General features: G+C 40.9%; 1 protein-coding gene across 1 annotated transcript in view; it reads right to left on the reverse strand.

Annotated features, from left to right (window-relative positions):
- The window catches only part of XPOT (exportin for tRNA), a 3,393,313-nt gene that overhangs the window by 1,117,195 nt on the left and 2,263,037 nt on the right, over positions 1-13,081 (reverse strand). The window contains exon 17 of the mRNA XM_044088045.1: positions 583-821. Within this exon, the coding sequence (XP_043943980.1) occupies positions 583-821 (239 nt within the window). The remainder of the gene's footprint in view (positions 1-582; positions 822-13,081) is intronic.

Below are 13,081 nucleotides of genomic sequence, written 5' to 3' on the forward strand. Positions count from 1 at the left end.
ATCTTCATCAACAATAAAGTTTTGAGTTTTCACTTCTGTACATCTGTGTTACTCCTCTGACACAGAGCATGTGAAGAAAGAACCCAAAAGCTTTTGTACATGGGCCAGATGTCCGATCTCATGCAGGATTATTTCCCATGTAGTTTTACACTACAGATAAACTTAAGATTTTTCGCATTCTGCTCAAAAAAGGAGCCTACCCTTTGAGTTAGTGGAAGAGTAAGCAGAAAGATAAAATACCAAAGATTATGAATAAATTCAAGACAGAGAGAGAAGGGGAAACAAAAACAGTCTACTCCATTAAAAAAGAATATTGTACAGGTGTATTGTTGAACAGAAATTTTAAAAGTTCTAAAAAAATAAGAATGAGATAACAATTGAGGTATTTAATTGTTACAGGAAACACCACAAAAAAAAAAAAAAAACTCGCAGGCAGGACTAGTGCAACGGCCACAGAAAGCTCCAATATACTTCAAAAATTATTTAATTGTTACACTGCTGTTAAAAACACAAAACTGAACAAATGAGATAATATGTTAAACTATACTTGAGAAATAATTAAAAATGCAATAATATACTTACCTAGCAAAACTCACAGCATGACTGATGCAATCTGCTAGAGTTGCCGTCTTTTCTTCATTCTCCTCCATAATCAGCTTATCCAGAAAAAGTTTAAATTTTTCCATTAGAGGGCTCAGCAAATTTCTCATCAAAACTTCTTTGCTTTCTGCTGGGAATTCGCTATTGACTATTAAAATTCCAGCAGTCTCATAAATAAACATTTGATCATCACTGGATAAAAGTGCATGGTAGCCATTTTCCTGCAACACAAACAGAGTAGTTAATTACCCAACATTTCAGAAAGAACTGGACATTACAAAGTATGGGTACATTCTGCTCCAATTATTGCTGGCATGCTTTTTTTATGCTATACAGTAACCTTAGTTTTTATACAAAGAAAAGCAATTCTCTGGCATTTACTACCTTATTAAAGTCACCCTTGCAGTTTTCATCTGTTGCTCTACTTTAGATAGCGAGTAATATACTCTTCAAAATGCTGTGTACATTCTCCTTATATGTCAATCAGGCATACTAGCAGGTATAATCATTTTTTTTTAAAAGAGAGCAAATTAAAAAAGCAGCTGGTACAGATGGGGCTTTACCTTACTGTTTAAAAACATGTGCTGATCAACTGGCTCCTGTTTTTACTCAGATTTTTAATAAATAATTAGAGATGCGTGAAGTTCCCTTACGTTTCAAACAAGCCACAATCATTCCAGTGCCTAAAAATTCCACTGTAACAGGACTAAATGACTACAGGCCTGTTGCTTTGACATCGGTGGTCATGAAGACTTTTGAGAGGCTGGTATTAGCTCACTTGAAGGATATTAGAGCTCCCTTCATTGGACCCCCTTCAGTTTGCTTATTGAGAAAACTGGTCAGCAGATAATGCAGTTAATATGGGCTTGTACTATTATCTTGCAACATCCTGACAAGCAAGGGACATATACAAGGATTTTGTTTGTGGACTTCAGTTCTGCATTTAGTACAATAATTCAAGAACTTCTGCCCTTGAAACTCTCCCAGCTTTCTGTTCTTGCTTCCACCTGTCAATGGATCACCAGTTTTCTAACTAATAAGAAACAGCAGGTGAAAATGGGGAAATCTACATCTAGCTATCGCACAATCAATACAGGTGCCCCTCAGGGATGTGTGCTCTCCCCACTGCTATTCTATCTCTACACTAATGACTGCACCTCTAAGGACCCCTCTTGTCAAACTTATTAAATACGCAGATGATACAACTATCATCAGGCTCATCAAGAATGGTGATGAGTCTGCATACAGACGGGAGGTTGAGCAGCTGGCCCTTTGGTATAGTTAGAATAATCTGGAACTGAACACTCTTAAAACTGGGGAGATGACAGTGTACTTTAGAAGTGGTACTACCCTCAAAATCCTCCAAGCTAGTTATGAAAAAAAATTGCCACTAATTCTAAAGACAAGCACAAAGCATTCTATAGCTATGCCAACAATCTCAATGGCAACACTCAGATCTGCACTGAGTTACAGCACAATGGCACTAAATATACAGAACCAACTGATATTGCCAACATCCTGGCAGATAGGTTCAGTGCTAACTTTAGCCCCTTCTCACCCCCTAATGGGCCCATCTCTATACCGGAAGAATGCAAATTTCCTGCAATCATGGCTGCACAGGTAAAAAACACACTCCACAAAGCCAGGAACACAGCATCCATGGGACCTGACAACATCCCAGGCTGTGTTCTACATGAACTACAGAATGAACTAGCACCCCACCTAAGCACCATGTTCAATCATAGCCTCACCTCAGGCTTTGTGCCTACTGAATGGCACACAGTGGCAGTTATCCCACTCCACAAAGGGGTAGCCACCACGGAACCCTGGGAACTACTGCCCCATTAGCCTAACAAGCCTGTCTGCAAGGCCATGGAACTTATAAACAAAGATGTTGGTAATCTCCAAACTCTGGACCCCACCCAGTTCAGGTTTGGAAAAGGCATATCATGTCTCCTAAACCTGACAGACTTCTTTGAAGCAGTCACCAAAGCCTTAGACAAGGGTAAGGTGGTTCACACAGCCTATCTAGATCTCGCCAAGGCTTTTGACACCCTCCCCCACTCTGGAATTATAGATAAACTCACTAAACTAGGTATAAATCCCTATGTCACAAGTTGGGTTGCTAACTGGCTTACTGACAGAACCCACACTGTGAAAGTAGCAGAATCCAAATCCGACTTCAGACCAGTGACAAGTGGAGTACCACAGAGTTCAGTCCTGGGTTCTCTCCTGTTTGGTATCTACTTTTCTTAAGTACAGGCTAACACAGAAGGTCTTTGGCTAATAAAGTTCGCAGATGATTGCAAATAGGAGCCATAATTGAAACTCCTAATAATGTGGACATCCTAGAAAAGGGCCTCACTGAGACAGATGCCTGGTGTCAAAGCCATGGCCTCAACCTCAATGCCAAAAAGTGCATTATCACCCCCCTCTGGTAAAAACTCTGTACCTATGAGCTTACCATGTAGGTGGTAGTCTACTTAACACCGAAAGTGTGATAAGAGACCTTGGGATACAGGTGGACAGTAGTCTCTCCTTTGATAATCACATCGCCACAGTAGTCAGGAAATCCTTCTACGTGGCACACCTCATCACAAAAGGTTTCTCATCCAGGAAAAAAGATGTCAATGTTCCCATCTACACGTCACTCATTAGACCCATTATAGAGTACAATGCCCCTTTTGGTATGTACCTCACAAGACATCTACAACAACTGGAAAGGCGCAAAAATATCTCACAAAGAGGATTACCGGCCTCAAACAGATGCCCTATGTGGACCGTCTCAAAAAACTCCAGCTTTACTCCGTCACATATTGCCTACTCAGAGGCGATCTCCGTCTAACATACAAAGCTATGTCAAACCCAGAGTTACTGGACATGCATTACTTAAAGAAATCACAATCCCTCTGAGCTAAATGCTCTAGGGACCTAAACCTTGTCACTACAATAAAGAGAACATGCTGGAGGGGTATATTCCTGTCCCAGATACTTCCCATACTCGAACAAACTACCTATCTATATCAAACAAAGCTCCTCATTAGCACTCTTCAAGAAAAATCTTGATGATTGGAAGGGAAATAGGAAATTCACCTCGGGGATCACCTCTGTGGCTCTACTCGACAGAGGCACAGGAAAATAATTTTCTTGGGTGGAGAAAGCCAGGGTACCTTTTTGGCTAGGCTTGTATAGGCCCTAGGGCCAATAGCCTAGTACCTACAATGAACATTATTATCCCCCCCATTTACATTTAATACTGCTGAGTCAGTTGTGGAATCTTTCAAGTTTTTAGGATCTATAATTTCCCAGGACTTGAAGTGGGAGATCAATGTAAGGACCATCATAAAAAAGGCAAAACAGCGAATGTACTTTCTGGGACAGCTGAGGAAGTTCAACCTCCCACAGGAACTGTTGATTCAGTTCTATACAGCAGTCATGGAGTCTGTTCTCAGCTCATCCGTAACAGTGTGATTTGTATCTCTGTCTAATCATGACAAAAATAGGTTACATCGAATAGTCAGGTCTGCCTAAAATATAATTGGTGCTAGTTTGCGCTCCTTACAGGACCTGTACTATTCCAGCATTATGAAAACGGCAGGGAAAATCATCATCAACCCTTCACATCCAGGCCGCCATCTTTTTGAATTATTACCATCATCCAGTCATTGTAGATGAATACACACCAAAACTAGCAGACATAAGAACTGTTTTTTTCTACAGGCTATCAAATTCATAAATAGTTAACTCAGCTTATTAGGTTGGGGTATTCTTTTTCCCAAGCCTCCGAGGATTCTGCAGTATTGTTTACATATTGTTAATACTTGTTTCTTTCAGAGTTTATTTCAGCATTTCTTGCATTGAGTTGCACTTTGTATGTATATTTTATTTATTTTTTATTTTATTTATTTTTATTTGTATGTATATATTTTTTGTCTTGTTCTTAGTAGTTGCATGTATGTCATTTGCCTTGTTCTTAATAGCTGTATTATTTTGTTTATAGGTTCATACGTAGGTAACTAGGCTATCCACCAGACGGCATTTATAAGCCTAGCCAGAGTGTGTCGGCATTCACCACCCCATTGATTAATTAACTGATCCTCTGTCAAGCAGAGCCAATGAAGTGATCCCAAGGGTGTATTTTCTGTTACCCATCCACTCGTTAAGGTTTCTCTTGAAGAGTGTTAGTGAGGGGCTCTGCCTGATGTAGTTTGGAATTTTGTTCCAAAGCATGGGGAGTCTCTGTGACAGGAATCTATCCCTCCAACATGTTCTATTTATTGTTCTGGTGAGGTTTAGCTCACTAGAGCGCGTGGCTCACAGTGACTTGGATTTCTTTAGGTGGAGCATGTCCATCAGTTCTGAGTTGGACATGGCTTTGTAAGTCAGGCAGAGATCACCTCTGAGTAAGCGATATGCCACTGAGTATAGCCGGAGTTTTTTCAGTCGGGCTGCAGAGGACATATGTTTGAGGCCATTAATCCTCTTGGTGAGGTACTTTTATGGTCTTTCCAGCTGTTGGAAGTGTCTTGTGAGGTACATCCCAAATGGGGCATTGTACTCTATGATGGGTCTAATGAGTGATGAGTAGAGGGGCACTATAACCTCTTTATTTCTAGATGCGAACCCTTTAGTAATTAGATGGGCCACATAGTAGGATTTCCTAACTACTTTGGCAATATGATTGTCAACGGAGAGATTACTATCTACCTGGGTCCCCAGATCTCTTATTACCTCTTCTGTATTAAGGGGGCTGCACCTATGTAGTAATTCGTTGGTGTTTTGTTTTTCTCAAACGGGATGACTAAGCATTTTTTAGCATTTAGCTTGAGGCCATGACTTTGACACCAGGTGTCCGTCTCAGTAAGGCCCTTTTGGAGGATGTCCGTGTCAGCCGGAGAGTCAATTATGGCTCCCAGTTTGCATTTTCTGGTTAGCCATAGTCCTCCTGTGTTTTCCTGTACTTCTGAGAAGTATATGCCAAACAGTAGGGGTCCCAGGAACGAGCCTTGTGGAACACCACTTGTGACTGGTTTAGAGTCGGACCTGGAGCCCTCTATTCTTACCGTGTGAGTTCTGTCTGTAAGCCAGCTGGCAACCCATCCCGTGACCTAGGGGATTATGTTCAGGCTGGTGAGTTTTTCTGTAATGCCAGAGTGGGAAATGGTGTTGAAAGCCTTGGCAAGGTCAGGGTAGGCTGTATGAACCACCTTTCCCTCGTCTATGGCCTTGGTGACTGTCTCGAAGAAGTCAATCAGATTTAGTAGACATGATCTGCCCTTAACAAAGCCGAACTGGGTCGGGTCAAGTGTTTGGAGTTTCTCAAAGTCTTTGCTAATGAGTTCCATGATGATGCGCTCCATAGCCTTGCAGACCAAGCTAATCAGGCTTATGGGGTGATAGTTACCAGGCTCAGTTATGGCCCCTCCTTTGTGGAGAGGAATAACCTTTGTTGTACGCCACTCTATGGGCACGTAGCCTGTGGAGAGGCCGAGGTTCAATAGCGTGTTTAGGTGGGGGGTTAGTTCGTTCTGTAGTTCATGCAAGACGTGGTCTGGGACACCATCTAGTCCCATTGACGCTGTGTTTTTGGCTTTTGAAAGGGCTGTTTTCACCTGTGCATCTGTGATTTTTGGGACACTACACCTTTCCGGTATTGTTGTGGGCTCTTTTGGAAGTGAGGGGGGGGTGAAGTTTGCATTGAATCTATCTGCCAGGATGTTGGCAATATCAGTAGGTTCAGTATATTTTATGCTATTTTGCACTAGTTCAGTGCATATCTTCGAGTTGCCACTTAGATTCTTAACATAGCTTAAGAAGGCTTTGTGGTTATCTTTTGAATCCTTGGCTATTTTTCTTTCAAAGTTAGCCTTGGATGATTTCATGAGGGACCTTAGTTTCTTACTGATACTGATCAGGGATGTCTTTCCTTCTTGGGATTTGCTTTTTTTCTGAACTAGTTTCCTCCTTCTATTGTATAGCCCGTTTATGGTAGGGGTCCACCAAACTGTTTTCCTTCTCTTAGAGGAGTGAGTCTTGGTTTTGCTAGGGATGGCACGATCCTTGTAGGTGCTCACAGAGTGCATTTGTAAAGGTTTCTGCATCTTGGGCAGCGTTATCCTTTAGCATGGGAGCTGTGAAACTTACCACCTCTGTCTTAAGTAAGGTGAAGTTTGCTTTAGAAAAGTTTTTTACCGTGATTTCCTTAGTTGGGGGTGGTGGTGGTGTACCGACATTCAGAGTGATTAGTTTATGGTCTGATCTAACCAGTGATGGGTTGACCTCCGGTGTGGAACATATGGAACACTTATGTAATTCATACTTGAAGAGTCACTTAAACTGGAGTCAAATTCCTTTGTATGCGTGCATACTTGGCCAATAAATGTGATTCTGAATACATGGGCAATATTCCTTTCAAAATCTACTTTCAAAACTGTGATCTGCTTTAACAGTCCCATGTTAAAAAAGAGAATTCCTAGTCTGTTCTCTCTCCTAAATTTGGAGGGCAGTCAAGCAGCACATTAATATAAACTGATCCTGAAATAGCAACTAGACAAAATACCTAGCATATCAATTCAGACTCACAAATGTAGCAATGTCAAATCATAATCACCACCATCAAAAAGAAACCATATAATCAAAATCAAAATAAAAAATAAAATAAAGCGGTTTCTTACATCAAACAAAAGAACTTGAACAAATGAAATATGAAAAAGACTGCTATACAGATAATTGCCACAAGCAAAAGATGTAAATTCTTCCCATATCCCTATTTTATTTTGAGAGCGCCTCTACAATGGATCTAGTCAGGATCTCCTTAACATCCTCTCAGCAGCAAATTTTCTTAGTTTACAGCCCCTGTACCCAGTGAGCATGCACAGATTCTTACTGCACACCAGAGCACCCTTACAACCATCCATCATACATGAAAAATAACCCTACAAATAAAAAACAGATTTTATAACGGAGATTCATTAGTAGATATAGCAAAGATTTTACCAGCAATGGCGAAAGCTGGAGGAGAGAAAATTGTACAATACAGAAGACCATTTTGTACATAAACTGATAGAGTACCATTACTATGTATATGTTAAGTCTTACTTTAAGGGACCCTAAAACTCACAATGAAATGAAGTCATGGAGGCCATCTAAGGAAACAGCAGCCCAACTCTAACACCACATCACAAAGGGCTCCAGGATTGAATTAATAACTGTAAACACAGAACCTTTTGGCATTCTATGCCTTGCTCACACAGCCTTAGATTCACTCACATGAGAGCTAAGTTCCTGCATGACGTGCCATTTCTTTCACACACTACATACCAAGTTAATACACAAGAACTATTTCTCCATTGTCGCAATCACTTTAAGTAGCTGGAACACTGCTAATTATATAGCCATCACTGGACCTCAACTACTGGTCACTGCACAGATTCGAATGCCATGCCTTTTTAGAGCTATAAATGAAAAATCATGTAGCTGAATTAAGGATGACATAATGCAAACTGAGAAGTACAGCACAAACAATTGCGATATGGCCTTAGCGCTAAAAAATACATTCTAATCATACAAAAAAGAAACCAAGAACAAGAACATTAAGTAAATGAATGATCACAGTCTGTGACATACTGCAGATTTAATCTTAATTCTTTCAGTTGACAATATCAGTCTGCCTGAACCTGAGAGAAATAATTAACCTTGCTTACTTCTGTGAAATTCATGTAAAAGATGCAGACACCAAGTAACCGGAAGAAGTCTGCAGAGTGCTAAGTATGGTTAAGTTATGTAGGGATCTACCCATACTTTCTAATGTTAAAACAACTCCATTTTAGATTATAATCTATGAGTAGGCACATTACCAGATACCATTTCCAGAAAGCAAAAGAACATCTGTTCTCAAATGTGAGCTAGACATTTTAATACCTGCAGCAACAGCATTATATTACACTATTGTAAATTATCTCAATTAAAGTAACTGCTAGCTCCTCAAAGAGCCTGACAGCAATACAGCACAGATAAACCAGAAAAAAAGAATCTTTAGAAATTATATAAAAATGAAAATAAAATCTATGCACTTACCATCACTATCTCCATTTGAAAAATCCTATCTTTGTTAACCATCAGGTCTTAGCATGCACTGCCTTGATCAGCTATGTGGTTATAACTTTCCCAGGCTAAATAAGGACATTTGTATCCCCTGCAAGCTCAGCTCAGTGGATATAATTTTCCCAGGATGCCCAGTGTCTCCTCCATTTAACAGTGTCTAACCATACCAAAGAAAGTAAAGAAAGAAAAATGGAAATGCGGATGAAGAAGGTTTGGTTAACAAAGACCAATTCTCCAAGCAAATCTAGTACATTATGTTAAGTACACAACATTCATATCAGTTTAAGAAATTCAGTCTTTCTTAACTGTCAGGAAAGAGTTCCCAGCTAATCTTCCAGTGTGGCTGTTCTGGGGAATACATCCAAAAATAATGCAGTGCAGGTGAATTCCATATTTTATTATAAGGTCCTACTACTTATCCTCCCGGTAATAAGGTAATAATAAACAAAACTAACTCCACAATTGTACATGAGGCACACTACACCTTGCTACCCTGCCAGGAAGGTTCAACTAGACCTACTTGCTACCAAATGGAAGGCCTGGGTGATATGGCTTCCCAAACTGTCAACAGCCAAAGAAAGACTAATAAACCAGTTACACTGTGACACTGCCCTATCTGGTCCAAGACTGACGCAGTAAAAATACTAGGCTTTTGCATCATTCAATACCAGTTTGTGCCACTGCTAGACAGAGAAATACATAGAGTCCCCTGCCTAAAAGGTCACTATTCACCTTGGAGCAGGGAAAGAGAAAATGTCTTGGCTGGAACAAACCTCAATCAGGTGTGGACCACAAACAGTTTGGGTACCTCTGACAGGTACTATTAAGGTAACTCTGCATAAAAACTTTTCGTTGAGTTGTCCGCAGTTCTGAGAAAGGACCATAACTGTATGAGAATCAGACTGTCCTATACAGCCATATATTTAATAAATCAACTGCATAAACTTGCTGTGCAAAGCTTCAGTGGCCATAAAGAGGTGCACTGCTTATAAGGTCTGAATGAAAGGATGCTCACCAGACAGTACCCACAAAAGCCCAAAAGGAAATTGGACAACATCCTATGGGCATATGGAGATAAATACATCACTGCCTAACTACATCAGCCAGGACCAACTGCCTACATGAGCAAGAGACTTATTTATTTATTACAGTTTGATGACCGGGATAGTCCACTGGGCCTGGAAGAGCCTGTTTTCAGTGGAGGACCGGGGAGAATAGTTAGACAAAGGTAAATAAAGTAGCAAAACATTGAAAAATACAGAGATAATATACAATTTGTTAAAAAAAAATACATAACATTTCTAATCCTAGGTAATGATTTACAAAAGTGAGATTCATGTAGTTGTTAAACATATTAAAAGTACAGACATTTCGGATGAAAAAAAAACATGTATGTAAACCATTTATGTAGAAATAAACAAGCTTTTTTTTTTTTTTTTTGGAAGTTAGAAATATGAGGAGAGGGCAGAGAGAAGGTAAGGTGGGAGAGATAAAAGGTGGTATAGAGTGGAGAAAGGGAGTGGGTTGGGGGGAAATTTATGAGGTATAGGACTGGGGACAAAGTAGAGGGTAAGAGAGCACAGTGACAGAAGATGCTCAAAATCTGAGATCAAGGACAAAAAGGAAAATGTCCCAGTGACAGATTCCAAGTTTAAGAGGATCCAGCAAAAGGAGGCATGCCTGGAAAAATGTTCTCCTTGGACTTGGTCACAGTGAGAATATGGGAAGAAAGGGAAGTACATGAGAGACTGCCCACCTGCATAAATGTAGTCCTGCTGCATCCCATGGAGACATTATGGAGCACGAGGCACTAACTAGCTGTCCCACCTCTAAGATTTGGACTAAGGATGATAACTTCCAACAAGCAACTTAGTATCAGGTTTATAAAAAGGAACTTAGCATTAAAAACTAGAAGTAAAACCTCATGCACTTCCTAATGAAGTGCAGATACAGGCCTTAAACATCTCAGAGGTCTGGCTCACTGCAAGTGGATACTGCTGGGTTCCTACCACGTCATCAAATTTTTACAAGTTCGAACCAAATATGGTCGAGACCATACGTTCAAATTTGTAAAAGTTTGAGCGTGTAAATTGAAATCTCCACAGGTGGAGGTTTCTATTCTGTTCAATGTGGTGCGATCTCGGAGTTGGTATATTTAAGTAGTGGGGGTGCAGGGGGGCTTGCCCCCCTGCTTACAACAGTTTATTTTGTTGTCCGTTGTGGTTTTTTTTTTTTTTTTTTGGGTAGTCGAAGTTATGTAACTTCGAACATAATGGTTCGACCATTAGGTGTTCGAAATTACTTAACCTCTGCTATTTGATATAGACCCGATATTGACAACATTCCTAATCCTGAAAAGACAGCCTGGGAACTTGAAACTGTCATGGTCATGACATCACAGCAACATATAGAAAGCATTGCTGAGTAAAATCTTAGCATAACTTTAGTTGTCCTTCTCTTCTATATGCTGCTGTATCCATAACATAAGGGGAGTGTGCCTCTGGTCAACTCATACATCTGGCCATTCTACAAAAGATAGATGCTACTGTGAAGGTATGTGTGATGTCCTGCATCTCTCAGCGAATGTCGGTCATAAACAGATGTCTGGTACAAAACGGACATCAGCATGCACCTACCTCAGAACTGTAGGCTGCCGAAACAAGCGATTACGGAGTCGGTGGGAAACTATACAACAGCATATTAAAAAGGACATCTAAAGTTATGGTAAGATTTTACACAACAATACTATGTCCTTCTATTCATATGCAACTGTATCCATAACATAAGGGACAGTGCAAAAGCTATTAAAAATTGGGAGGAGGGAAAGAAGCATTTTCCACAAAGCCATGAAGGATGGCTCTGGCAAATCCTGCTCTGGACCTAAAAATGATGTCCAACTTATAGTGTTTAGTGAAAGTATGAACAGATGACCATGTAGCTACTTCCAAAATGGCAGCTGTATCCAAACCCTTAAAGAAGGCACCAGAGGAGGACACCACCCTAGTGGAATGTGCCTTTACTGGGAAGGGAAGTCTTCTGCCATAGGCTGTGTAACAAAAAAAAGATGGTTTTAGAGATCCAAGAGGAAATGGCTTGCTTGTAAACATGATGTCCCAGGGTTCTTGGATGGTAGGAGATAGAGAGTCTGTTTGATTTGCAGATGGATGTGGTTTTGGCCAAATAGTATTGGAGTTGTCTATGTACATCCAAGGAGTGGATGATCCTTTCAGTAGGGTTTTGAAGTGAAGGGAAGAAAGTAGGGAGACTGATGGCCTGATTCTAGGAAAGTTCATGAACAAGTTTAGGCATGAAGGATGGGTTAGTACGTAAATAAACCTTGTCCTTGTGAAAAACTTAAAAGGATGAGAGGCCATGAGGGCTTGCAGTTCAGAAATCCTTCTGGCTGAAATAATGGCCACCAAGACGATAGTGTTCCATGTACATTGTTGGACAGAACAGTCCTTGGCTGGCTCAAAAGATGCTAGGGTTAACTTTTCCAGAATTTAGATCCCATGGGGGTGGGGAATGGGCTTCCTTGGAGCTCTAAGGTGAATTACCCTCTTCAAAAATAGCTTAACTTCTAATCTAGAGGCTAGAGGTGGGATGAGAGGAAGGCATGCTGAGATGGCAGATAACTGCATCTTAATGGAAGAATAAGGCAAGCCAGAGTTCATCAATTCACACAGGTAAGATAAAACCATTGGAGGTTCTACCATCAGTGGTTGGAAACTCAGTTTTTGACACCAAACAGAAAACCTCTTCCACTTGGATAGACAGGATTTTCTGGCCTCCTGCAGAACTTGAAGCACATAATCTGTGTAAAGGTGTCTGAAGGGAATCAAAGCCCTATCACCCACAATGTAAGGTTCAGCGTGGATAGTTGGGGGTGTATGGGTGTTCCCTTCTCCTGTGTGAGCAGGTCCATCTGGTGGGGTTACTTGTGGCGATTGCCCTTGGCTTGATGACGTAATAGGGGGAACCAATGCTGCCTTGGCCAGTAGGGGGGGGGGGGGTCACCAACATGATTTGTGGTTGTTCTGTCTGAATCTTCAGTAGAACTTTTCAGTGAACGTCCCCTTCCAAGAGAATGAAAGAGCATCCACCCTCCATACTTCAGGATAAGGTATCCTGGAGCAGAAGCTTGGCAGCTGTTTGTTCATGGGGGAGGCAAAAGATCCACTTCTGGAATACCCCATAGATGGACCAGGTACAGGCACACATCCCTGTTTAGCATCCATTCGTGGAATTGAGTCATGGTCCTGCTTAGAGTATCTGCCATCACATTCTCTGTTGAAAGTATACAGACAAATAGAATGTTGACTTGTCTGTCTAGGGCGATTTCCCATGCCTGCAGAGCCAATCTGCACAGGAGGTAGGA

Source organism: Protopterus annectens, chromosome 11.part0 (genome assembly GCF_019279795.1).
Source record: "Protopterus annectens isolate FY-2018-M chromosome 11.part0, PAN1.0, whole genome shotgun sequence".
Classification (NCBI taxonomy): Eukaryota; Metazoa; Chordata; order Ceratodontiformes; family Protopteridae; genus Protopterus; species Protopterus annectens.